This window comes from Lithobates pipiens, unplaced genomic scaffold, assembly GCF_037356315.1.
Source record: "Lithobates pipiens isolate NorthernLeopardFrog02 unplaced genomic scaffold, aLitPip1_a1.2 Scaffold_8, whole genome shotgun sequence".
NCBI lineage: Eukaryota > Metazoa > Chordata > Amphibia > Anura > Ranidae > Lithobates > Lithobates pipiens.
The window spans coordinates 122,318,043-122,342,621 of NW_027507903.1; the positions used below are offsets into that span (position 1 = coordinate 122,318,043).

Genomic DNA, 24,579 nt, shown 5'->3' on the forward strand with positions numbered 1-24,579 from the left:
TTTTAAAAACGGCCGTTTTGGCGGGTGCACTGATTTTAATGACGATTAAAGTGAAAAAAAAAGTGAAATATTCCTTTAAATATGGTGCCTGGGGGGTGTCTGTAGTATGCCTGTGAAGTGCCACGTGTTTCCCGTGTTTAGAACAGTCCCTGCACAAAATGACATTAAACGGAAATAACACCATTTAAAACTGCTTGCGGTTTTAATGTTATATCTGGTTCCTGCAATATGGTTGAAAATCATTGAGAAAAATGGCATGGGTAGCCCTCCCTGTCCATTACCAGCCTATTTGGGTCTTGTACGCATATTAAGGGGAACCCTGTACCCATATTAAAAAAAGGAAATGCGTGTGGCCCCCAGGCCCTATATACTCAGAACAGCAGTATACAGGCGGTGCAAACAAGACAGGGACTGTGTAGGTTTGTTGTGTTAAGTTGAATATGTTTGTAATTTTCAACTGGAACATTTTTAAAGTGTAGCTCCAGTCAAAAAAACTATTTTTAAGCTTTTTGGAAAACATAGGGAAGGGTTATCACCCCTGTATAATTTGTTTTGTCGTCCATCTTTTTTCATCTCACTTGCTGCTGTCTGATGTTTGTAAGTTGGATGTTTGAAAGTAGGGGCCTGCCCTATATGCTCTGCAGAAATGGCGGAACAAGGTGTTGGTTTTGCCACAACATTGTAAGCCCTCAAAGTCACTCTTGGTGGGCGCTGGAGCGCCCTGCTGTGAACGATTATATCAAGAATTGTAATTACATGCCATTGTTGAACAGTGGTAGAAAAATTGACCTTTGGTGGTTGTGGTGCTGGTGCCACAACACTATAAGTCCTCACCGTTACTCTGGGTGGGCACAGGAAGGGGCCCTCCTGTGAAATATTATATCAAGAATTGTAATTACATGTCCCTGTTAAACAGGGGCAGAAAAATTTGGCCTTAGGCACTGCTGCTGGTGCCACCACACTGCAACCTCTTCCATATACTCTAGTTTTTTTGCTGGAATTAGCCCTGCTGCAAAGCATTGCATCAAAAATTGTACTTAAACGCCCCTGTTAAACAGGGGCAGAAAAATTGGGCCTTAGGCTGAGGTGAATATCGCGGTGTATACTGCGGTCAGGGCACGCAGACAATAACCAGAAAACAGCAGAGATAAAGGGGTATATACAGATGTATACTGTGCTGTGCTGGAGGCACACACAACTTCCAATAACTCCTGCAGATGGCAATTGGGCTCAAATAGAGAACAGCTATGTAGGTGGATTATAGCGGTATGTACTGGGTACAGAGCACGCAAACAGCACGCACTATCTCCTAACACTACTGACTGCAAGCTCTATTATTAAAGATGGATCACTAGCTATATAGGTGAGGTGAATATCATGGTGTATACTGCGGTCAGGGCACGCAGACAATAACCAGAAAACAGCAGAGATAAAGGGGTATATACAGATGTATACTGTGCTGTGCTGGAGGCACACACAACTTCCAATAACTCCTGCAGATGGCAATTGGGCTCAAATAGAGAACAGCTATGTAGGTGGATTATAGCGGTATGTACTGGGTACAGAGCACGCAGACAGCACGCACTATCTCCTAACACTACTGACTGCAAGCTCTATTATTAAAGATAGATCACTAGCTATATAGGTGAGGTGAATATAGTGGTGTATACTGCGGTCAGGGCACAGACAATAACCACTACACAAGAGCAAGATAGGAAATCAGCCAAAAACGATCGGTGTGTAACTGTGTTGAAGGTACACAGAACACCCACTGCTTCAGATGCCAACACACTACACGAGGCCGCCTCAAAGGCGGCCTTATATAGTGTGGGGCGTGCACTACACAGCCTGAGCTATGATTGGCCACAGGCATCCTGCCTGTGGCCAATCATGGCTCTCCTCGCTGCTGGCGCTGCGATTGGCCAAGCATGCGGGGTCACAGTGCATGCTTGGCCAATCATGAGACAGCAATGCACTGCACCATCACAGTGCATTGTGGGCCGTGCGCACCACACGAATTTTGACGCGAACGGACCAAGAGTTCGGATTTCGCCGAACGGACGAACAGCCAATGTTCGAGTCGAACGTACGTGCGACTCGAACACGAAGCTCATCCCTAATCTCCATCTATCAGCAAGCTTGTGCTTCCCAGGAATCCCCAGGTTGCGTAGCAGTACACGGTCCCCAGGCTGCAGGTCTTGCACTCGAACCTTCAGATCGAAGTTCCTCTTGTTGCGGGCTCCCCTTTGGTCCGAGGCCGCCTGAGCTCGTTCATGGGCCACTTTCAAATTGTGTCTAAGTCGGTCCACATATCCCTTGTGGGAGGTAGCAGAGGCATGGTCTAGGGAAATGCCAGAGGCCAGATCCACCGGCAATCTTGCTTCTCTCCCAAACATGAGCCGGTAGGGGGAGTAACCCGTCACATCACTTGTGGTGCAGTTGTAAGCGTGCACCAAAGCTGATATGTGTTGGCTCCAGTGTTGCTTCTTCTCTGTCTCTAGAGTTCCAAGCATGTTTAGTAAGGTCCGATTAAACCTCTCAGGTTGGGCATCTCCTTGTGGATGATAAGGTGTAGTCCTGGTCTTCTCTACTCCCAATGAGTCCAGTAGGTTCCGGATCAGACGACTCTCAAAGTCCCTTCCTTGGTCTGAGTGGATTCTCTGTGGTAATCCATAGTGGACAAAGTATTTTTCCATGAGCACCTTGGCCACAGTGGAGGCCTTTTGGTCTTTGGTGGGGAAAGCCTGGGCATAGCGGGTGAAATGATCGGTTACCACCAGAACATTTCCCAATCCACTCAAATCGGGTTCGAGGCAGAGAAAGTCAATGCACACCAGATCCATTGGACCCTGACTCTGTAGGTGGCCCATTGGGGCAGCTTGATGGGGTAGAGTCTTCCTCTGGATGCATCGTGCACAAGAATGGCAATATTCCTCCACTTCTGCCCTCATACAGGGCCAATAGAACCGGCTTCTGACAAGCTGGAAAGTTCTCTCCGCCCCTAGATGGCCATGCTGGTCATGTAAGGCAATTAGTACTGTCTCTCGGTGCTTCTCTGGGAGAAACAACTGCCACTTATCTTCTGAGTTATCAGAGGGGCCCCTTCGGTAGACCACTCCCTGATGTACTTGTAGCTTATCCAACTCTTTCCTCAGCAGGCGAGCCTCCTTGGAAGGGTGATGTCGAAGTCCCTCTGGATTCTCGTTCTCCAAAGCTTCAAGGACCAATCTCCCCATGGGGTCTTCCAATTGGTCATAGCTCAGCTCCTTTCTGGACAGCTTTGGCAGGAGTTCCTCTGCTAGTTGAGTTACCCCACAGTAGGGTTGAGGGACTCCCACTGCGGTGACTCCTATCTCCTCTGCTCTGGAGCCCCCTCTTGCTTGAAACTCAGCACCCTGACAGAGTGCTCGCACTCCTTCCGGTGCTACCTGGGTCCAGTCTTCCCAGTCATTGACCATGACATGAGATCTTCGGGACAGGGCATCTGCATCCCTATTTCCAGCCCCTGGTCTGTACTTTAGACTGAAGTTGAATCCGGATAATGCAGCCAACCATCTTTGTCCGGTTGCATCTAACTTTGCAGTAGTGAAGAGGTAGGTCAGAGGATTGTTATCTGTCTTTACGGTAAACTCCGCCCCGTAGAGATAGTCCTTCAGTTTGTCTACTACTGCCCATTTGAGGGCCAAGAACTCCAATTTATGAGTGGGGTAGTTCTTCTCTGAGGGAGTCAGGCTCCGGCTCACATAGGCCACTGATCGCAGCTGCTCTTCATACTCTTGATAGAGCACTCCGCCTAGGCCCTCATGACTGGCATCGACATGTAGCTCATATGGTCTGGTGGGTCGGCATAGGCCAGGACTGGGGCCGTGGTAAGGCTCCTCTTCAAGGTTCGGAAAGCCTCTTCACACCTTGGGTTCCACTGATCTTGAACCGACTCACCGGCCCTCCTAGGTCCCAAGCCATCCTCTTCTCCTTCAGTCTTGAGCAATTCGTTTAGTGGCTTGGCAATCCGGGCAAACCCATCTACAAATCTTCTATAATAGGAGCAGAACCCCAGGAAAGATCTGAGCTCTGTGACTGTTGTCGGTCTTGGCCAAGAGGTAACTGCCTCCAACTTCTCAGGGTCTGTAGCCACTCCCTTTTCAGACACTATGTGTCCCAGATAGTTCACAGAGGATTGGTAAAACCGGCACTTCTCGGGAGAAAGCTTGAGTCCCTCTTCGCTGAGTCTTTTCAACACCTTCTCCAACCTGGCCTCATGTTCTTCCAAAGTCTTCCCAAAGACAATGACATCGTCCAAGTACACAAGGACTTCTATGAGGTTCATGTCTCCAACGGTCTTCTCCATGAGGCGTTGAAAGGTAGCAGGGGCTCCAGACAGGCCCTGAGGCATTCTGTTGAATTCAAAGAATCCCACTGGGGTTATGAAAGCTGTCTTCTCTCGGTCTTCCTGGTGCATGGGGATTTGGTAGTACCCACTCTTGAGGTCCATTACACTGAACCACTTGGCACCAGACAAACTCTGTAGGGCATCCTCTATTCTCGGTGTGGTATACTGGTCAGGGATGGTCCTCCTGTTGAGAGTCCTGTAGTCGATACAAAGCCTCAACGACCCATTCTTTTTCCTGACCACCACTATGGGGGAGGCATAGGGACTTCTAGACTCCCGAATCACACCAGTCTTCTTCAACTCCGCAAGCTGCTCCCTCAGATCCTCCAGATCAGCTAGAGGGACCCGCCTAACCCTTTCCCTGAAGGGTTTGTCTTCGTGGAGGCGGATTCGGTGGGTGGCACTCCTGGCACATCCCACATCAAACTCATCCTTTGAGAAAATCCTCTCCCATCTAGTCAGCTGGGCCTTGGCTCTCTCCTTCCAGGCTCCAGGTAGGTCCGGGTTCTCCATGGAAAGTTTTTCCCAAACATCTCCTCCTTCACCCGTTCCTTTTACTTCTGACCAGCTGACTGGGGCCGCAGGACTCACCTGCCCCAACAGCATCCTGGCAGGGATCTCTATGGGTCTCTCCGTAGGGTTTCTCACACTCACTGGGACTCTTCCTCGAGCCTTCTTCAGGGCCTTGATTGGAATCACTTCCGGTATCACTTCCAGGCCTGAGTGGTCCTCCCTTGGATCGGATTCCAGCATGACAAAGGGGCCAGGCTGCTCCCAGGTAAGCTTCACCGTCGCCCTGAGGCAGGCTACCTCTCCGGGCTGCAGCACCACTCCTTCTCTCCCAAGTCTCCACACCTTCCCTATCCCCTCTCCTGGGGTCTTCTGCTCTAGGACCAACCGTTGGTAGGCTGTCTTCCGCATGGGATGGATATTGGGATCTTGATGGTTTCCCGTCTTCACTAGGGGGGTCAGAAGTCTTCGCACCAGATCCGTATTGGTCCCTATGATGAGGGACATCTTGCTGGCCCCGGGCGGTCTAGGACACACAACTGCCAGGGTGTCAAACACCTCTGTTTCCCCCCCCACAGATGGATCGAAGGTCAGCTTTATGGGCAGGTAACCATCTTAGGGGAAACTCTGAGCTCCCAGGCCCCATATCTCCAGCTCTTCTATCTTCTGTATAGGCAAGTGGCTCAAGTGCCTATCATAGAAGTCTCTGTACAACAAAGTCACTTGAGCTCCAGTGTCCAGGAGGGCCTTCGTGTAGACTCCTTCCACCTGGATGGAGACAGTGGGGGACGGGCCGACCAATTCTTCTGGGTAGGGCCGGGTTGAGGCCACCTTCTTCTGGGGACCCGTCTTCATCCAGTTGGTTTTTGACTTTATTCTTTTTCGAGCCTGGTATGCATTGACCCTCCCCACAGTAATGGGAGTACAAACCCGCTGAGGGATGTTATTGTTTCTTATTTGTAGACATTCCTTCTGAGGGGTCTGGTTTTCTCTCTTTCTCTTCCTTCTATTCAGTTTGGAGTTCACTGAAAGGCATGGGCACCCGGTTGACTCCCTCAGCGGGGCCCTCTGGAGTTTCCCGCCGGCTGGCGGTTATCTATCTTCTTCTTCTTGGGACTGGAACATCTACTGGCGAAGTGGCCACTGCCCCCGCAGTTGTAGCATAGCATCTCTTCTCGGTCCCGAGTGGGGCTTGGTGTTGGTGTATCTGGAAACAACTCCTTCCTATGACTTGGTTTCTCGGCTCCCCCTTGACCTTTCGCCATCATAGCAGTCAACATATCCATCACCTGGGACATCTGTAACTTCAAAGTGTCCACCTCCTTATCTCTAGCGGGAGTCATGGCCGGTGTAACTATTGCTACCGGTTGTTCGACGGGCTCGATGGGATGTTCTTCCCTTTTCTCTTCCAGTAGGGCCTCTTCCTCTCTGATCATTCGGATGAGGTCAGTGTACTTCAGACTCTTCCCATCCTGTCGGGCACGCAGTGTCCATGCAATAGGATCCATGGGTTGAGCTCCCCTCAGTACCTGTTGAGCACGGGCCTCATCTACTTTCCCTGGGCTGATCCCCTTCCTTAGGATCATCCTATGCAGGATTTTATCTAAACGTCCCATGTAGTCTGATAGTTTTTCACCTTTCTTCTGGTAGCAATGCTCTAACTGATAAGCAAGCTCAGAGATTTTCTCTGTCCCACCAAACACATTCTGTAATACATCTAGGTACTCCTGCGCATTACAGTCTGTCCTGCTCATCTTCAGGTTGCGTACGGCCTCTAGAGCAGGCCCCTTTAGACTTTCCACAATCCTCTGCTTCTTTCTGCACTCTGGAACTTCCCATTCCTCTAGTGCCTGAGTTGCGCTATCTAACCACTCTTCAAATCCCTCTTCTTCCGAAGGTACAGGTTTCCTCCCTGAAAACATCCGGAGTTTTCTGTACCCCGACATCGGGTAATCTGTGGGATCCTTCTTGCACTGGGCCACAATCTCCCCCAGGACAGCACACAGTTCTGTGCTAAGGGTGGCCGGTGCTGATCTGAGACTCTCGGGTGAGGTACGGGCCGCAGCCTGCGGTGATCCCGTTGGCGATGGCTCCTCCTTTGTTGCGTGCGCCAACCTATAGGATCTGTTGTCTTGTGTCCGTACACAGTTGCGCTTGCAAGCCTCCGGCATCCCATCCCAGTATTCCACTAGCGCATACTGATATGAGATGTCTGGGTCTGATTTTATCTCCATCACCCATGGTTCATGGTCTGGGGACACTGTCTTCATTAACTCCTCTACGGTCTCAGTCGACCATTTCTCCCCTGGGAGGCTAATGACCACTGACTGACTTGGGTCAGCCTTAGCCGTTTCACACCACGCTCTGACTCCCTGTGGGTCCATGCCGGTACCTCTGGCGTGTTCACCGCTGTCTCAGAAATCCCGGATTTACGAGCCCCCACGTATAGCGATACCCTCACTTAAGAGGGCCGCAAGTTTGGTTTGGGCCCTGAGGACAGCTCCGCCAACCCCCCGGCAATCTGCTCTACCCACTCTGGCACAGTTAGTATCTAGCAATACACATTAAATCACTTATACTCTAAATATGTGTGTGCATGGGTGGATAACTCAAGCTCATAGACAATCTTTGAAAGTATATAACTGACTTTACTTGTTGTTTTATAAAAGGAATAACATGAATCGAACATTTGGTTTGCAACACATAAGCAGGTCCCTGCAGTAACCAGTAATAAAGATAAACAGAGTAATCAGCATAATAAAGTATTGCTATGCAACTCTAGTGCTGCCCTTTTTCAGCTACTTCCCCACATGGGTAAACTAACACCCAGCACTATCTACCTATGCAGTCAGGCCTGACTGATCTAGATGGAAGTCCAGTGAAACAATATTCGCTAGCAATCTTTCGGTGGTGCACTTGAAGAACAACTTTGTAATCCAAACGAATAATAAAGATAAAGGTTCTGTCTTTAAACAGCTCTCACCACCCGGACAGGTCCAAGTCCGTTTTCTCCGCCACAGATTTGTCTAGGAACAGGAATCCACCAACCTCCAAGTCTTCAATCCTTCTTGTGTACTGCAGCAAGGATGAGAAAATGTCTCTCAGGTGCAGCTAGGCTGGCAAAGGGCTCTTTGGAAAAGAGCACAAGGCCCAGGCTTCAGGCCTTGTCCCTCCAGCAGTTCAGCACAAACCTCCTCTTGCTAGGAGAGGGGGGGTGTCCAAAGAGAAAGAACTAGGCCTCTCTCCCTCCTTATATGCCCTCCCCCATGAGTCTCTGGGGCATAACTCCAAACATCCTGGGAACCAGCAGGGTTCTGGGAACAGTAGTTTTATAGTCCTTAAAGAGACCCCGCTACACAAGTATAGCAACATTATAACAGCTTTCAACACATGGTTTCCATTGTTTATCAAAGGATGATCGTGCTACATATTTATGGGAAAACATCTTTTCAAATGAATAGTGAACATTAACCAATTTTATGACTTCCAAGGGATTTGGTGCTATATCCTATCTCTAGTGCTTCATTATACCATTCTTTGCCGTGGGTTATAACCTTCCTGTAGGATTGGGGAAAGTGGTCCATTCCTAAATGCAAAATCGTCTGAGCTGGGTCTGGCTGTGTCAGGATGCAAGAGAGGTCAGATATAAAAGCGAAGATATTCCACCAAATGCTGGTGAGGTTCTTGCAGGATCAAAATATTTGGAGTAGGTTCCCAACCTGTCCAGAACACAGCCTCTCCAGCAAAGGGAGAAATCAGAGGAAGAACATTTTGAAAGTTGGTATGGAGTCAGGTACCATCTGGTGACTAGTTTTTGTGTGAGATCCCAATGGGTAACACAATGGGGGAGCTTTACTAAAACTGGCTCACTCAGAGTCTGGTGCAGCCGTGCATGGTACCCAATCAACTTCTCACTTGTTCTAGCTTGTTCAATTAAGCTTTGGCAATAAAACCTGGAAGCTGACTGGTTTCTATGCAGAGTTGCACCAGATTTTGCATGCTTCAATTGTTGTAAATAACCCCCACAGTGACACAGAGTAATCGAAGCGAAGTGCCATGGACCATAGAGAAGGGGTGTAAGAGCTGTTGAGAAATCCACATATTTTTACTTTTTTTGAGATATCCTCCTAATGCTTGCTGTGTCTCTGTGACTGAAAGTGAAGGGAAATCTAACTGACAGGACACAGACAGCAAAAATAACATGACCATTCCCCAGTCTATCAAAACAAGAAAAAAATTACAATTGGCTTTACATACACCTCAATTCTTAATTTTTTGCAGTGAATATTTTTTCTTTGAAACACTGACTTCAAGAATGGGCAACTATATCAAATGTCAGCAGCAATATTTACTCAACATTAGAGCTGCACGATTAATCGGTAAAGGATCTAAATCACGATTCTACCCCCCTCGCGATCTTAAAGCGGAGGTCCACCCTAAAGTGGACCTTCCGCTCATCGGAACCCTCCCCCCCTCCGGTGCCACAATCGGCACCTTTCAGGGGGGAGGGGGGTGCAGTTACCTGGATAATCCAGGTAACTGCACCCACTTCCGGGACAGCTCTCTGCGGAAAGGGGCGTAACTTACGCCCCTTTCCGCAAGTGCCCGCCCCTTCCCGCAAGTGCCCCGCTGCCTGCTGGGAAACACACAGCTCCCAGAGGCAGCGGGGAGCGTCCTTATTGCGCAGCGCAATTCGCGCATGCGCAGTAGGGAACCGGGAAATGAAGCCGAAAGGCTCCATTTCCTGATTCCCATACCCAAGATGGCGGCGGCAGGACCCGACAGACGACCTAGCGATCGGCTTCGGGTGCCGACATCGCGGGCGCGCTGGACAGGTAAGTGTCACTATTTTAAAAGTCAGCAGCTGCAGTATTTGTAGCTGCTGGCTTTTAAAAAAAAAAAAAAACGCGGAGTCCCGGTGGACTCCCGCTTTAACAGAGCATTTTCCCGATTCAGTGCAGAGAGTTCAAAAGAAAAAAAAAAGAAAAACAGGCAGCCTGCCAAGCTTCTCACAACATTGCAAAGGCGGAGATAAAGAAAAACATTTTAACACTTTGTCCTTTTAGATCAAACCAAAGCCTTTAAGCAAACCTTGGGCTAATGACCAGCTAACAGATATGGATGTACTAAGGAAGCATTCTGCTATGTAATAATGTGCCTAAATAAAAAACATGGGCTCTTGCACCATTGGCCAGTAATAAAGAGTACATTTATATTCAACTAGTTATGACCAAAATGCTAAAATGATGTTATACCTGCTATCCACTAGTCAAATGCTGAAAAAATTGTGCATGGAAATTAGAAAAGAAATAGTGTGTGCAAGAGTTTATACCATTTTCTCTGTTATTAATAACATTTTAAAGCATTTTAATTTCAACAGAATTATTTGGCTATGCTACCCTGTTTCCCTGAAAAAATGACCTAGTGTGATTGTCGGTGATGGCTGCAATATAAGCCCTACCCCGTTTCCCCCAAAATAAGCACTATCCTGAAGATAAGACCTACAAGGACTTTAACGAGGGCTTATTTGGGGAGTAGGGCTTATATTGCAGCCATCACCGACAATCACGCTAGGTCTTGGCTTAGGCTTATTTTGGGGGAAACAGGGTAGGTTAACTGTACTTTTTAATGTTTAAGACCACTGAATGGAGTTTACATGACACCATTAAGCTTTAAAGGGTTGCAGTAGCTGAAATATACCCTTCTTTTCTGATCTCACCTGTTCTCAGGTCTCACATTCAGCAGATAACTTCTGCTATCTGCTCGCGGACTGTAGACTGAACCATTACTGTCTTCACTTTCACTTGCACTTCCATTGCTGCTTCCATGGGAGTCATAGTACCTCCCATTCCCAGAGGGTGTTCGGGTCATAGGTCTCCGTGTACCCATCATGAACTATTTTTGTCTTGTGCCACTTTGATCAGCCGCCTGCGACTTCCACAAAAGTGCTGCAAGACTTCCCGTGGAGACTGGAACCTGGGGGCAGAAAGATATGCAACTGCTGTAAGATGTCTGTAATGTGGAGAATACACAAAACAAATGGCGCAGTAGAGAAAAATAAATGCATTCAACAATATACTCATCAAACATTACAGTAGGTAATAATACCAAGTTACAGTACATACACTGTACTTTTAGCTTATGTTAATATTGACCAAGGGTGGTTCATTTGTGAGTCCAAATGACTAGGGAAGAGTGAAATTGGGAGTTTTTGCCCAAATTCTACCACAATGTTGGCAAAATGTTTTAGAGTAAATGGGGATGACTAAATTACATTTTGGGTGTTTTTAACCACTTCAACCCCGGAAGGATTTACCCCCTTCCTGTTCAATCCCTTTTTTGCGATACGGCACTGTGCTGATTTAACTGACAATTGTGCAGTCGTGCGATGGTGTGCCCAAACAAAATTGACATCCTTTTTTTCCCACAAATGGAGCTTTCTTTTAGTGGTATTTTATCGCCTCTGCGTTTTTTCCTTTTTGTGCTATAAACAAACAGCATAGCGACAATTTTGAAAAAAAAGCTATATTTTTTTACTTTTTGCTATAATAAATATCCCCCAAAAATATATAAAAAAAACGAATTTCTTTTAGGCCAACATGTATTCTTTTACATATTTTTGGTAAAAAAAAATTGCAATAAGTGTATATTCATTGGTTTATGCAAATGTTATCGTGCCTAGAAAATAGGGGATAGATTTATGGCATTTTTTTATTATTAGTAATGGCGGTGATCTGCAATTTTTATCATGACTGCGACAATGCAGCAGACAGATCGGACACTTTTGGCACTATTTTGGGACCATTGACATTTATACAGCGATCAGTGCTATAGAAATGCACTGATTAATGTGTAAATGTCACTGGCAGGGAAGGGGTTAAACACTAAAGGGTGATCAAGGGGTTAACTGTGTTCCCTTAGCATGTTCTAACTGTAGAGGGGATGGGCTCACTAGAACATGACAGAGATCACTGCTCCTGATCAACGGGAGCAGTAGATCCCTGTCATGTTGCTAGGCAGAACAGGGAAATGCCTTGTTTACATAGCCATCTTCCCATTCTGCCTCTCCGTGCCACGATCGCTGGCCACTGGTGGTCATGATGCAGTGATGTACGGTTACATCTATTTGTGCACCCATGACACTTTTCCGATGTATATCGGTGCGAGCCAGCCACCAAGTGGTTAAAGAGTGCAATGGGCTTTAACCACTTGAGACCCGCGCTATAGCCGAATGACGGCTACAGCGTAGACCTCCTTTGCTGGGACTACGTCTATTGACGTCGTCTCGTGCACGAGCGGCCTGCGCGCCCCCTGAGGGGCGCGCGCGGCGCTCCCTGTGATCGGCGAGTCTATGAGACTCGCCTGATCACCGATCCGAGCAAGGGGTCGATCCCCACCCCTTATCACGTGATCAGCTGTCAGCCAATGACAGCTGATCATGTGATACAACGGAGCCGGTAATCGGCTATTATTCCTCCTCGCGCTGGAGAAAAAAAAAGAGCTGATCACCGCGGCCGTGATCGGGACATCAGTCCCGATCACGGCCAGCCCTGCCAGTGCCCACCTGCCCCCTGCCAGTGCCACCTCATTAAAAAATAAGTGCCCCCCGTCAGTGCCACCCAGCAGTGCCCATAGTACCACCCAGCAGTGCCCACAGTGCCACCCAGCAGTGCCCACAGTGCCACCCAGCAGTGCCATCCAGCAGTGCCCACAGTGCCACCCAGCAGTGCCCACAATCTGCCTCAACAAAGGTGCTGCACCCCAGTGCCACATATCCGTGCCCATCTGTGTCATCTACCAGTGCCCATCAGTGCCGCCCATCAGTGCCCAGCAGTGCCACCTATCAGAGCCACCTATCAGTGCCCATCAGTCCCATCTATCAGTGGTACCTATCAGTGCCCCTTAGTGCCACCCATCCGTGCCACCCATCCGTGCCACCCATCCGTGCCATCTTATCTGTGCCCATCTTTGCCCATCAGTGCCGCCTTATCTGTGCCCATCGGTGCCGCCTTATCTGTGCCTATTAGTGCCGTCTTAACTATGCCTATCAGTGCCCACCAGTGCAGCCTATCAGTGCCCACCAATGCAGCCTATCAGTGCCCACCAATGCAGCCTATCAGTGCCCACCAGTGCAGCCTATCAGTGCCGCCTCATCAGCGCACTTCAATGAAGGAGAAAAATGACCTGTTTGCAAAATTTTATAACAAACTATTAAACATGATTTTATTTTTTATTTTTTTGCATATTTTTTTGTTTGTTTAGCAAAAAATAAAACTCCCAGCTGTGATTAAATACCACCAAAAGAAAGCTCTATTTGTGGGAAAAAAATGATAAAAATTTCATTTGGGTACAGTGTTGTATGCCCGCGCAATTGTCATTCAAAGTGCATCAGCGCTGAAATCTGAAAATAGGTCTGGGCAGGAGGGGGGTTTAAGTGCCCAGTAAGCAAGTGGTTAAATGACTCCTAAAGGTTACGAAAGTTCCTTTAAGCTATCCTGGGCCTGTTCTTGTTCTCATAACATGAAGAAAGATACTGAGGACCAAAGGAACCCTAGACTTATCAACAAAGCCATGTGAATGCCATATCATGCACTAACACCGTGATCACACAGCTTTTTTAATAAACAAGGCAGCCTCACTGTTGGCATTCGTTTTACTGTTAGGATTAGGGTTAAGGACATCATATGGCTATGTTAGAAAAAGAAAGCCATGTGACTTTTTATTTTCCCCAAGTGTTGGCTAAACAGTCTGCATGGAAAAATCTGCTAATAATTTAAATGAAATTAGTAACCGAGCTGTAAAATCGATTTTGGTTGACTCATTCTGCTTATTCCTACATATGACTATCCAACTTGAATCTTTATTAACTATCTAAATTATATTAAACCACAAAAGTATTTGTCCTTTCCATTCACAAATGCATGCTTTCTTATTTTGGGCCACAAAGCTCCTTTCTATAGTTGTTGAAATAACACCCTACAGTATTACTGTAAATGCTGTTATACTTAGCGGTCTTTTGTGGGGCTGGGTACTTTATGGTTTACCACCAGGTATAATTTTTTTAGCAAGGCAGCTAGACTTAAAGCCTAGTACAGACCACTAGTTTTCTTTTATTCAACACAGCGGGTTGAATGAAAAAAACCTGACAGCTCAGGTTGGAGCTGCTGTACTAACAATCTGATGTCAGTAAATTGATCTCCCTTGCTCTGCTACTGTGTTCTGACAGTGGGACTGCCCCCCACCAGAACACCCCAGTGCTGATCGGGAGCTGGTCGGCACACATTTTTCGGTAATGAGCCTTTCGACAGAAGCCGGCCATGCAGCCACTTTCTGTGGGATTGGCTGCCATACACATAGGCTGAATGTCGATTGGTTTCTATTGAACGGGCCGACAATCAGCCCCTTTGTACTAAGCTTTAACATTTGTTTTAAAAGAGAATTATGGGGTTTCTGTTTTTTGCAGGTTCATACTTACCTAGGTGGATGCAGCATCTGTCCTCCGGCGCCTCTAACACTGCGAACAGAGCGATCTAACACCGCAAATCTCTCTGTTCTCAGGGCTCCCTGAGCAGAGAGCTGGTGACTGTCAGTCACCGCTCTCAACTCTGCCCCCTCCTCGCTCACTGGTGAGTTGAGCTGTGGAGGGGGCAGCTGGCTCAGGCTCTCAGCAGCTCGCAGAGAGGCTGAGGCAGGTGCCGGTCCAGGCATGTGGGAGGATCCAGAGTTGGGATCTTGCCTGAGCCTGGACTAGTTCTGTGACATCAACAAACAGCGGGCTTCAGCCCGCTGTCTGCTGAAAATGGGTCACAGGAGTGCAAATTGAACTGCACTCCAGTGATCAACAGAAATACTGCCAAACAAGCTTCGGCTGTACTTCTCCTTTAACTTCCAAGAGTCCCTCTTTGTGCAGGTCAACACACCCATTTTGCAATGTCATGAAATGTAACACCAGGCAGGAATTTGCCACAGCATTTTCTCCTATTGCAGGAAAATATTATCCCACGTTTTCTAGGAATGTTGACAGTTATAGTTTGACAAAAATTGTACCATTAAACAAGGGCATGCAGAGTAAAACAAAAAAGAGGCCAATAAAAATACAAATAAACTGAGCTAGAAAGTAATTGCAATTGTAACAATAAAAGTCTATGAGTTCCCTTACTGATTCTTGTATCACTGGAACATTATATGCATACAAATCCTGATTGTTTCAAATTACCAGATAAATCTGGTGACAAACTAATCAAGTTACAGGTTGCCATCCAATTCCATTAGCATGCTCACAAGCCTATAATTAGATCATACATAACAAGGCGTATCTGTAGGCTTGAAGTTCTGCAGACTGCTAGAGATAAAAGCGACATGGAAACACATAAATGATGCATGCCAGGAACAGGCTCTGTGTCTGGCTTTTCGGGTTTAACTTTCTGGATATGTTAACCAATGAAAATAGTTAAATCCAAACAAAGGAAACCCTCATCCAATTCGCAATAGTGTGAACCCAGCCTTACACACGATCGGATTTTATGCAGACAAAACGTCAGACTTTTGTCCGACGGGTGTTGGCCATGAACTTGTCTTGCATACAAACGGCACACAATTGTCAGCTAACAAACATGAATGTAGTCATTACGGATGAGCTTCGAGTTCGAGTCGAACTCATGTTCGACTCGAACATTGCCTGTTCGCCTGTTCAGCGAACAGTGAACAATTTGGGCTGTTCGCGGCAAATTCGAAAAGCCGGAACACCCTATACAAGTCTATGGGAGAAATCTAAAGTGCTAATTTTAAAGGCTAATATGCAAGTTACTGTCCTAAAAAGTGTTTGGGGACCTGGGTCCTGCCCAAGGGGACATGGATCAATGCAAAAAAAAGTTTTAAAAACGGCCGTTTTTCAGGAGCAGTGATTTTAATAATGATTAAAGTGAAACAATAAAAGTGTAATATTCCTTTAAATGTCGTACCTGGGGGGTGTCTATAGTATGCCTGTGAAGGGGCGCATGTTTCCCGTGCTTAGAACTTTCCCTGCACAAAGTGTCATTTGTGCAGGAAAAAAAGTCTTTTAAAATCACTTGCGCTATATTGTCGGCTCCCGTAATACAGAGAACACTCAATGAGTGTTCTCTGTATTAGCCGACAATTCATTCATTCATTGATTAAAAAAAAAAGCGTGGGGGTTCCCCTAAATTCAATTACCAGGCCCTTCAGGTCTGGTATGGATATTAAGGGGAACCCCGTGTCAAATTTAAAAAAAATTGACGTGGGGGTCCCCCTAAATATCCATACCAGACCCTTCAGGTCTGGTATGGATATTAAGGGGAACCCCGCATCAAATAGAAAAAAAAATTGACGTGGGGGTCCCCCTAAAAATCCATACCAGACCCTTTATCCGAGCACGCAACCTGGCAGGCCACAGGAAAAGAGGGGGGACGAGAGAGCGCCCCCCCCTCCTGAACCGTACCAGGCCACATGCCCTCAACATTGGGAGGATGCTTTGAGGGTTTGTGACCACTCAAAGCACCTTGTCCCCATGTTGATGTGGAGAAGCCCATTGTGTACTTAAAAGTGGGGTATGCCTGTATTTTGTGTGACCAGCATTATTTTCCAGCACTGCCTTAACCCTCTTGGGCATGGAGTTCATCAGAGCTTCACAGGTTGCCACTGGAGTCCTTTTCCACTCCTCCCAGATGACATTATGGAGCTGGTGGATGTTAGAGACTTGGTGCTCCTCCACCTTCCATTTGAGGATGCTCTACAGGTGCTCAATAAAGTTTAGGTCTGGAGACATGCTTGACAAGTCCATCACCTTTACCCTCAGCTTCTTTAGCAAGGCAGTGGTCGTTTGGAGGTCTGTTTGGGGTCGTTATCATGTTGGAATACTGCCCTGAGTCCCAGTCTCCGAAGGGAGGGGGATCATGCTCTGCTTCAGAATGTCACAGTACATGTTGGCATTCATGGTTCCCTGAATGAACTGTAGCTCCCCAGTGCTGGCAGCACTCATGCAGCCCCAGACCATGACACTCCCACCACCATGCTTGACTGTAGGCAAGACACACTTGTCTTTGTACTATTCACCTGCTTGACACCAAATACGTGTATCTTGGTCTCATCAGACCACAGGACATGGTTGCAGTAATCTATCTCCTTAGTCTGCTTGTTTTCAGCAATCTGTTTGCAAGCTTTCTTGTGCATCATTTTTAGAATAGGCTTCCTTCTGGGACAACAGCCATGCAGTGGCTGTGGCTGATGCAGTGTGCAGCATATGGTCTGAGCACTGACAGGCTGTCCCCCACCCGTTCAACCTCTGCAGCAATGCTGGCAGCACGTCTATTTTCCAAGGACAACCTCTGGATATGACGCTGAGCACGTGCACTCAACTTCTTTGGTCAACCATGGCGAGGTCAGGTCTGAGTGGAACGTCCTGTTAAACCACTGTATGGTCTTGACCACCATGCTGCAGCTCAGTTTCAGGTCTTGGCAATCTTCTTATAGCCTAAGTCATCTTTATGTAGAGCAACAATTCTTTTTTTCAGATCCTCAGAGAGTTCTTTGCCATGAGGTGCCATGCTGAACTTCCAGTGACCAGTATGAGAGAGTAAGAGCAATAACACCAAATTTAACACACTTGCTCCCCATTCACACCTGAGACTTTGTAACACTAACGAGTCACATGACAGCAGGGAGGAAAAATGGCTAATTGGGCCCAATTTGGACATTTTCACTTAGGGGTGTACTCAATTTTGTTTCCAGCGCTTTAAACATTAATGGCTGTGTGTTGACTTATTTTGAGGGAACAGCAAATGTACACTGTAATGCCACGTACACACGATCGAATTGTCCAGCAAACAATCCGCCGGACTTTCTAATGAACGGACTTGGCCACACACGGACACTCCGAAAGTCTGGCGATTTCTAAAGCAAAGACGTACAGCACGTATGACAGGACTAGAAAAAGGAAGTTCAATAGCCAGTAGCCAAAAGCTTCCTTCTCGTACTTGTTTCAGAGCATGCGTCATTCTTAGTCCGCCGGACTAGCACACTGACGAACAGATTGTCCGCTAAAAGTCAAGTCCGGTGGACAAATTTTGAGTCAAAACTACTTTGTAAGTCTGCCGGACTTTACGATGAAAAAGTCAGCTGGAGCCGAAACACGATCGAATTGTCCGGCGTAATGCGGTCCGGCAGACTAAGTCCGCCGGACAATTGGATCGTGTATACGCGGCATTATGCAAGCTGTACACTCACTACTTTACATTGTAGCAAAGTGTCATTTCTTCAGTGTTGTCACATGAAAAGGTATAATAAAATTTTCACAAAAATGTGAGGGGTGTACTGACTTTTGTGAGATACTGTATGTATTTTTGGCATATTACTTCTACTTTGATTAAGGGCCCTTTCACACTAATCAGTTTTTGGATGGGCTTTTGGTTTTTAAAATTTTAAAAGTTGAAGTAAAATGTATCCCCACACTAGTATTTTTTATAAGCTCAAAATTGCTATGAAAAAATGCTGGATGAAAAATGCTGATAATAGCCAGTTTGTGGTAGCATTTTAATAGATTTTAGGAGCATTTAGAAGCATTAGCATTTTATTATAATTTTTGCAGTACATAAAGAAAAAAAAAGCTGCATTTTAGTAGCATTTAGAAGTGTTTATGAGCGTTCAGCATTTTCTTCTGTTGGAAAAAAACGCTTAAAAAACTATACAAAAATATTTTTTTTCTGCTCCTAGAGGCTGAAGCACAAAAAACGCTAATAGCCTAAAGTAGTGTGTATGGACACATAGGATAACACTAGCTTCTAGGAGCAGAAAACAAAAATGCTAATAACAGTTTCTAGGAGCTTTAACAAAACACTAGTGTGCATGGAGCCTAAATCCTATGGAATTCTTCACACTGCATGAATGCTGCACTTTGAAAAGTCCTGCATGCTGCATCTTTGGTGCAGTTTTTCAAAAGCACCTTCTACTGTAAGTCAATGGGAAGGTATAAAAAGCCCATCCAATGTGCGTCAGTGTGAAAGGGCCTTTAAACTGAACAAAAGCACATCAAAAACTGATCAGTGTGAAAGGGACCTTATTTATTATTTTATTCAACGTGCTCCTCTAAGCACTGTCATTTTACTACTTAATTGGGAACATGGTAGATGTTACTTTTGGATAATAGGAAGGAAATTCCCCCCCTTTTTTTTTTTTGCATTAAGATGTAATATTCATACCTTTCTGTCTCTCCTGTTCTGTTACCAATGCATGAATATTGTTTTCTCAGTTGTAAAGCACTAGGTGCTAAAACCCTAATATTACATTCCTTAGACATACATGGTCAATGCTGGCATCTCCTTCTGCAGTCACTATGTGCCTGGTTGTGCCCTTACTCACAGACCAGGCTTCTGAGTTTTCTCAGACTTTCCTCTTAAGCACACTTGTTCTAGGTCAATATTTCAGAAAGCATTGAACATAATAGCCAGATAGTTAGCATTTTCAGATGGCAGTTATTATTGGCAGCCCCCATGTCTCTCTTTGGAAATGACTTATGTAGCAGAGTCTCTAACCTCTTTTAGTCTAATGAGAACCTTTGAGGCCACAGACCACTGACATCCTTCAATATGTAGTGGGTTGTGAGACATAGTGGGTTCAAAGGTGGTAAAAGTCATTGAGCACCAGACACTTCTTGAATGCAAGAGAGGTTTAATTTATTTTATAAGTCTTCTGATGGTATTTTATCACCTCAGCGGTTTTAATTTTTTGCGCTATAAACAAAAAAAATTTTTGAAAACATTTTTTTTTCGTTTTTGCTAAAATAAATATCCCCCCCCCAAAAAAAAAAAAAATCTTCATCAGTTTAGGCCAATATGTATTCTTCTACATATTTTTGGTAAAAAAAATAATTGCAATAAGCGTACCGTATATACTCGAGTATAGGCCGACCCGAATATAAGTCGAGGCCCCCAATTTACCCCCAAAAAACTGGAAAACTTATTGACTCGTGTATAAGCCGAGGGTGAGACATGGCTGTCCATCCCTGTGTGTCCGTCCATCCCTGTGTGTGTGTCCGTCCATCCATCCCTGTGTGTGTGTCCATCCATCCATCCATCCCTGTGTGTGTGTCCGTCCATCCATCCCTGTGTGTGTATCCATCCATCCATCCATCCCTGTGTGTGTGTGTGTGTGTGTGTGTGTGTGTGTGTGTGTATTCATCCATCCATCCATCCCTGTGTGTGTGTGTGTGTGTGTGTGTGTATCCATCCATCCATCCATCCCTGTGTGTGTGTGTGTGTGTGTGTGTGTGTATCCATCCATCCATCCATCCATCCCTGTGTGTGTGTGTGTGTGTGTGTGTATCCATCCATCCATCCATCCATCCCTGTGTGTGTGTGTGTGTGTGTGTATCCATCCATCCATCCATCCATCCCTGTGTGTGTGTGTGTGTGTGTGTGTGTGTGTGTGTGTGTGTGTGTGTGTGTGTGTGTCCGTGCAGCCTTGTGTGTGTGTCCAGCCTACCTGTGTCCCAAGCCTCCGTCCCGAGCCGCCATCGTCCCGAGCCTCCTCTGTCCCGTGCCTCCTCTGTCCCGTGCCTCCTCTGTCCCGTGCCTCCTCTGTCCCGTGCCTCCTCCGTTCCGTGCCTCCTCCGTCCCGTGTCGTGCCGATGGATCGCCGCTCTTCTCGGCGGCCATTCTACAATTCAAAAGCCGCGCCTCCGTCCTCCGCCTGTGATAGGCGGAACACTCAATTTCCCAGCAGCCTGTGTTCCGCCTATCACGGACATCCTCTCATACTCGTCCGTAGTATGAGAATGAACGGATGTCCGTGATAGGCGGAACACTGACTGCTGGGAAATTCAGTGTTCCGCCTATCACAGGCGGAGGCGGAGAAGGAGGCGCGGCTTTTGAATTTTAATGTCCGCCGTCTGTCTGCTCGATACGCTGATCGAGCAGTCAGACAGCGGTGACTCGAGTATAAGCCGAGGGGGCACTTTCAGCCTCAAAAAAGAGGCTGAAAATCTCGGCTTATACTCGAGTATATACGGTATATTGATTGGTTTGGGCAAAAGTTATAGCGTCTACAAAATAGGGGATCATTTTTATTATTCATTTTATTTTTTACTAGTAATGGTGGTGATCAGTGATTTTTAGCGGGACTGCGACATTGTGGTGGACAGATTGGACACTTTCGACACTTTTTTGGGACCAGTGACATTATTAAAGTGATCAGAGCTAAAAATAGCCACTGATTACTGTATAAATGTCACTGGCAGGGAAGGAGTTAACACTAGGGGTGATCAAGGGGTTAAGTGTTCCCTAGGAGGTGTTTCTAACTGTGGGGGGAGTTGACTGACTGGGAGTAGAGAGAGATCGTTGTTCCGGATCACTAGGAACAGACAATCTCTCTCTACTCCCCTGTCAGAATGGGGATCTGTTTGTTTACACTGACAGATCCCCATTCTGGCTCTCTCTGAAGCGATAGCGGGTGGATATCCGCCAGCCACACGCCTGCTATAGCCATTATAGGGACCGATGTACACCTACAGCGGTTTGCACAGCCGAGCCAACTGATTATAACTGCGGTGGCTAGTCGGCCAGTGGTTAAATTAGAAAAAAAAAAAAATGTATTTTATTTTTATATACTGTCACCAGTAATTATCCCTAATCAATGCCTCATTAGTCATATGATGATGCTGTATTGCATGCTGTATGATGAAAACATTGTGAAAACAATGTATTAATTTCTTGATTTATAAAAAAATTGTGCCAAAAATTACGATTTAAAAAACTGCCTCTTACTAAATCCTCAGACTGTCTATTTTACATTTGGTCATTTGGAGGTATTTGTACTGTCCTGGCATTTTGGGGCCTCAAGTAATTAGATCAGCCATCCGTACATCTGGACTGATCAATTTTCAAATAAACACTATATACCATAGTTTGTAGACGCTATCACTTTCACACAAACCAATTAATATGTGTATATTAATATACACTTCTTGAGATTTTTTTTACCAAAGACATGTAGCAGAATACATTTTGGCCTAAATTCATAAATAAATTAGATTTTATTGAATATGTTTTATAACATAACGTAGAAAATATTGTTTTCTTTTGGTTTTTGTCTACATTTTCGGCCTTTTTTTGTTTATGTAATAAAAAAAACATGAAAAACCCAGTGGTGATCAAATATCAGCAAAAGTAAGCTCTATTTGTGCAAAAAAAGGATAAAAAGTTAATTTGCATACAGTGTTGCTTAATTGCGCAATTGGCAGGTAAAATAGTGCAGCACTGAATTCCAAAAAATGCTCTGGTCATGAAGGGGGTAAAACCTTCCAGAGGTCCAGTGGTTAAACTGTATGTTTTTTTTTTTCACAATTTACATACATCACTAAAAAGGGTCCAGGGAGTTTCTATCACACTCTCATGAGGAATGGAGCGGGACAATTTTAATGAGATAGGCCCAAATTTATTGGAGACAAAAAAGCACAAATAGAGGTTTTAGCACAAGAATAAATAATTCAGAGGATACAGTAGTAGAAAATAGGATAGCAGCAGGACAATTTTAAATTAAAATTTTAGGCCCAAAGTTAATAGAGGCAAGGAGCACAGATGGGTATTTTAGTACAAGAATAAAGAAACCGCAGAGGATACAGCAGTGAAAAATATACCAGCAGCTAGATCATTTTAAATAGCAATTTCTGCCCAACGTTACTATGGATAAAAAGCACGGGGGGGGGTTATTACAAGAATGAAGAGGCCACAAAAGATGCAGCGTTAGAAAATAGGCCAGCAAGGATACAGCAGCAGAATAGATATATTGAGGAATAATAGGCCTAACTTAGGAATGCCTAACTTTTATTTTATCTGTCGATATGGGTGTTTGACCCATCTGGGCAACCTAGCTGAAAATTCTACTGGTGTTCATCGAAGTCCCAGCTGTGGCAGAGCTGGGTAGCCTATTCTGCAAAATTTTCTGAAGCAACAAATTTCACTGGGAATCCAGTCTAGGAGACTCATGGAGGAAGTGTATGTCTGATACTGGAGGGCAGCATCCAGATATCCAGGGACATTGTGTGTACAGACCTAAAGGGAAGATCCCAGTGACTGTGTTGCTGCTGATATCCCTAGCATATCTTTACTAGTGCTTGCCTGGCCTGGGACATTTCTGAAGGTGTCCTGTTACTGTTCACTTTCTAGCCTTTTGTTGGAGGGACTGTTCTGAGAAGAAGTATTACAATGGAGAGTATCCTAAATTCTTTGCTTAGCGTTCATGGAGTATCCCACAGCTCCCTAAGCCCTATCAAAGTTAATCAGCAATAACATTTTAAAAAGGCAACTCCTAGACTGTTTATTGAGCCAGGAGATTGACTATTGCTGTGTGCCTGGCTGGTATTGCATACCTCCCAACTTTTTGAGATGGGAATGAGGGACACAGATCAGCAAAAGTATGCAGGCATAGGACACACCCCTTGCTCCTTCAAGGAGAATTGTACAAAAAATCAAGATTGGTTAAACACACAAGTGCTTTTTTTACCACTACTATTCCTTTATATTGGCTTTTGGCATTTACAAATGCAGCAATTTAGAAATCAGATGAAATGTTTAGCGCTGGGAAACGCTTTTTGATAGATAAAAGATGCATTTTATATACATCTATATAGATCAGACCAAAATGAGGGACAAATGAGGAGGAATGAGGGACATTGCTCCAAATCAGGGACAGTCCCTCGAAATCAGGGACAGTTGGGAGCTATGTTATTGCACTAATCTGGGAAAGGAACCAAGGACAAATCAGTGGCCCTTTTGGGGGATAGTGCTACATTAAAATTAATGGAATCAGGCAAATTGCCATATTAGTTCACCCAGACTGTGAACTGTGACTGTCTTGGGTTTGCTTTGAACCCATGTCTGACCTGAACCCGAATGTAATCCCTGCTCGCAATGTGCAATACTTTGATTGTGTTGCACTGCAGCTCTATAAGCTCCTTCCAAGAACTGTACCAGATTTGACCTGAGGAAACTTGTTGCTCTTACAGCACCTGTTGCTTCTCTTCATCCATCTTTGGATTTCTGTACACTTACAATGAGAATGTTCTGCTTGCTCTGAGCTCCCTGCTTAACAACCAACAACTGCTGTTCTGACCTGGGATTACTATTAGGTATACGGCTTGGTGCATTTTCAAGCTAAATTATGAAAACTGGAGTAAACATTTTTTTACAAGTATTGCTAATTTCAGCTAATCAGAATCATGATTGGTTAGAGACTAAGGCATGCAAGAAGAAATGTACTAGGTTGGTTAGAGATGCTTTATTTTTTTCTCTACTAGAGCTTTCTCTCCATACTAGGTGTCATAGGCTTGTGCAGGGGGTGTGCTGGTTGTGCCTGGGCACCAGGGAATATTATAAGGCAGTACTGCCTGCCCTCCTGTACCAGCCCCTTGTTCTGTTAGTTAAAAAGGAGGGGGGGGGGCCCAGGCACCTACCGAGCCGGAGGACCGGTTGTACTACCTTATTTCAGATATTGTTCTTTCCCCTGTAGCGCTGCTGACTTTTCCTCCTCTCCCTCTCTCCCATGGAATCAGTTCTAGCATTTGCTTCTCCATCTAGTCCTCAGTCTCTTTCTCAGTCTTAAATGTAAGATATCAGGGGTCTTTTTTTAAAACCCTGATATTTCACCAAAGTCCCCCAAAAGGGCAGTTT

The 24,579-nt window shown here is 45.6% G+C and overlaps 1 protein-coding gene across 1 annotated transcript in view; it reads right to left on the minus strand.

The window, feature by feature from the left end:
- ALPK3 (alpha kinase 3) overlaps window positions 1-24,579 on the minus strand; it is a 187,666-nt gene that overhangs the window by 125,259 nt on the left and 37,828 nt on the right. Inside the window, exon 2 of the mRNA XM_077473051.1 lies at window positions 10,620-10,876. Within this exon, the coding sequence (XP_077329177.1) occupies window positions 10,620-10,792 (173 nt within the window). The 5' untranslated portion in view covers window positions 10,793-10,876. The remainder of the gene's footprint in view (window positions 1-10,619; window positions 10,877-24,579) is intronic.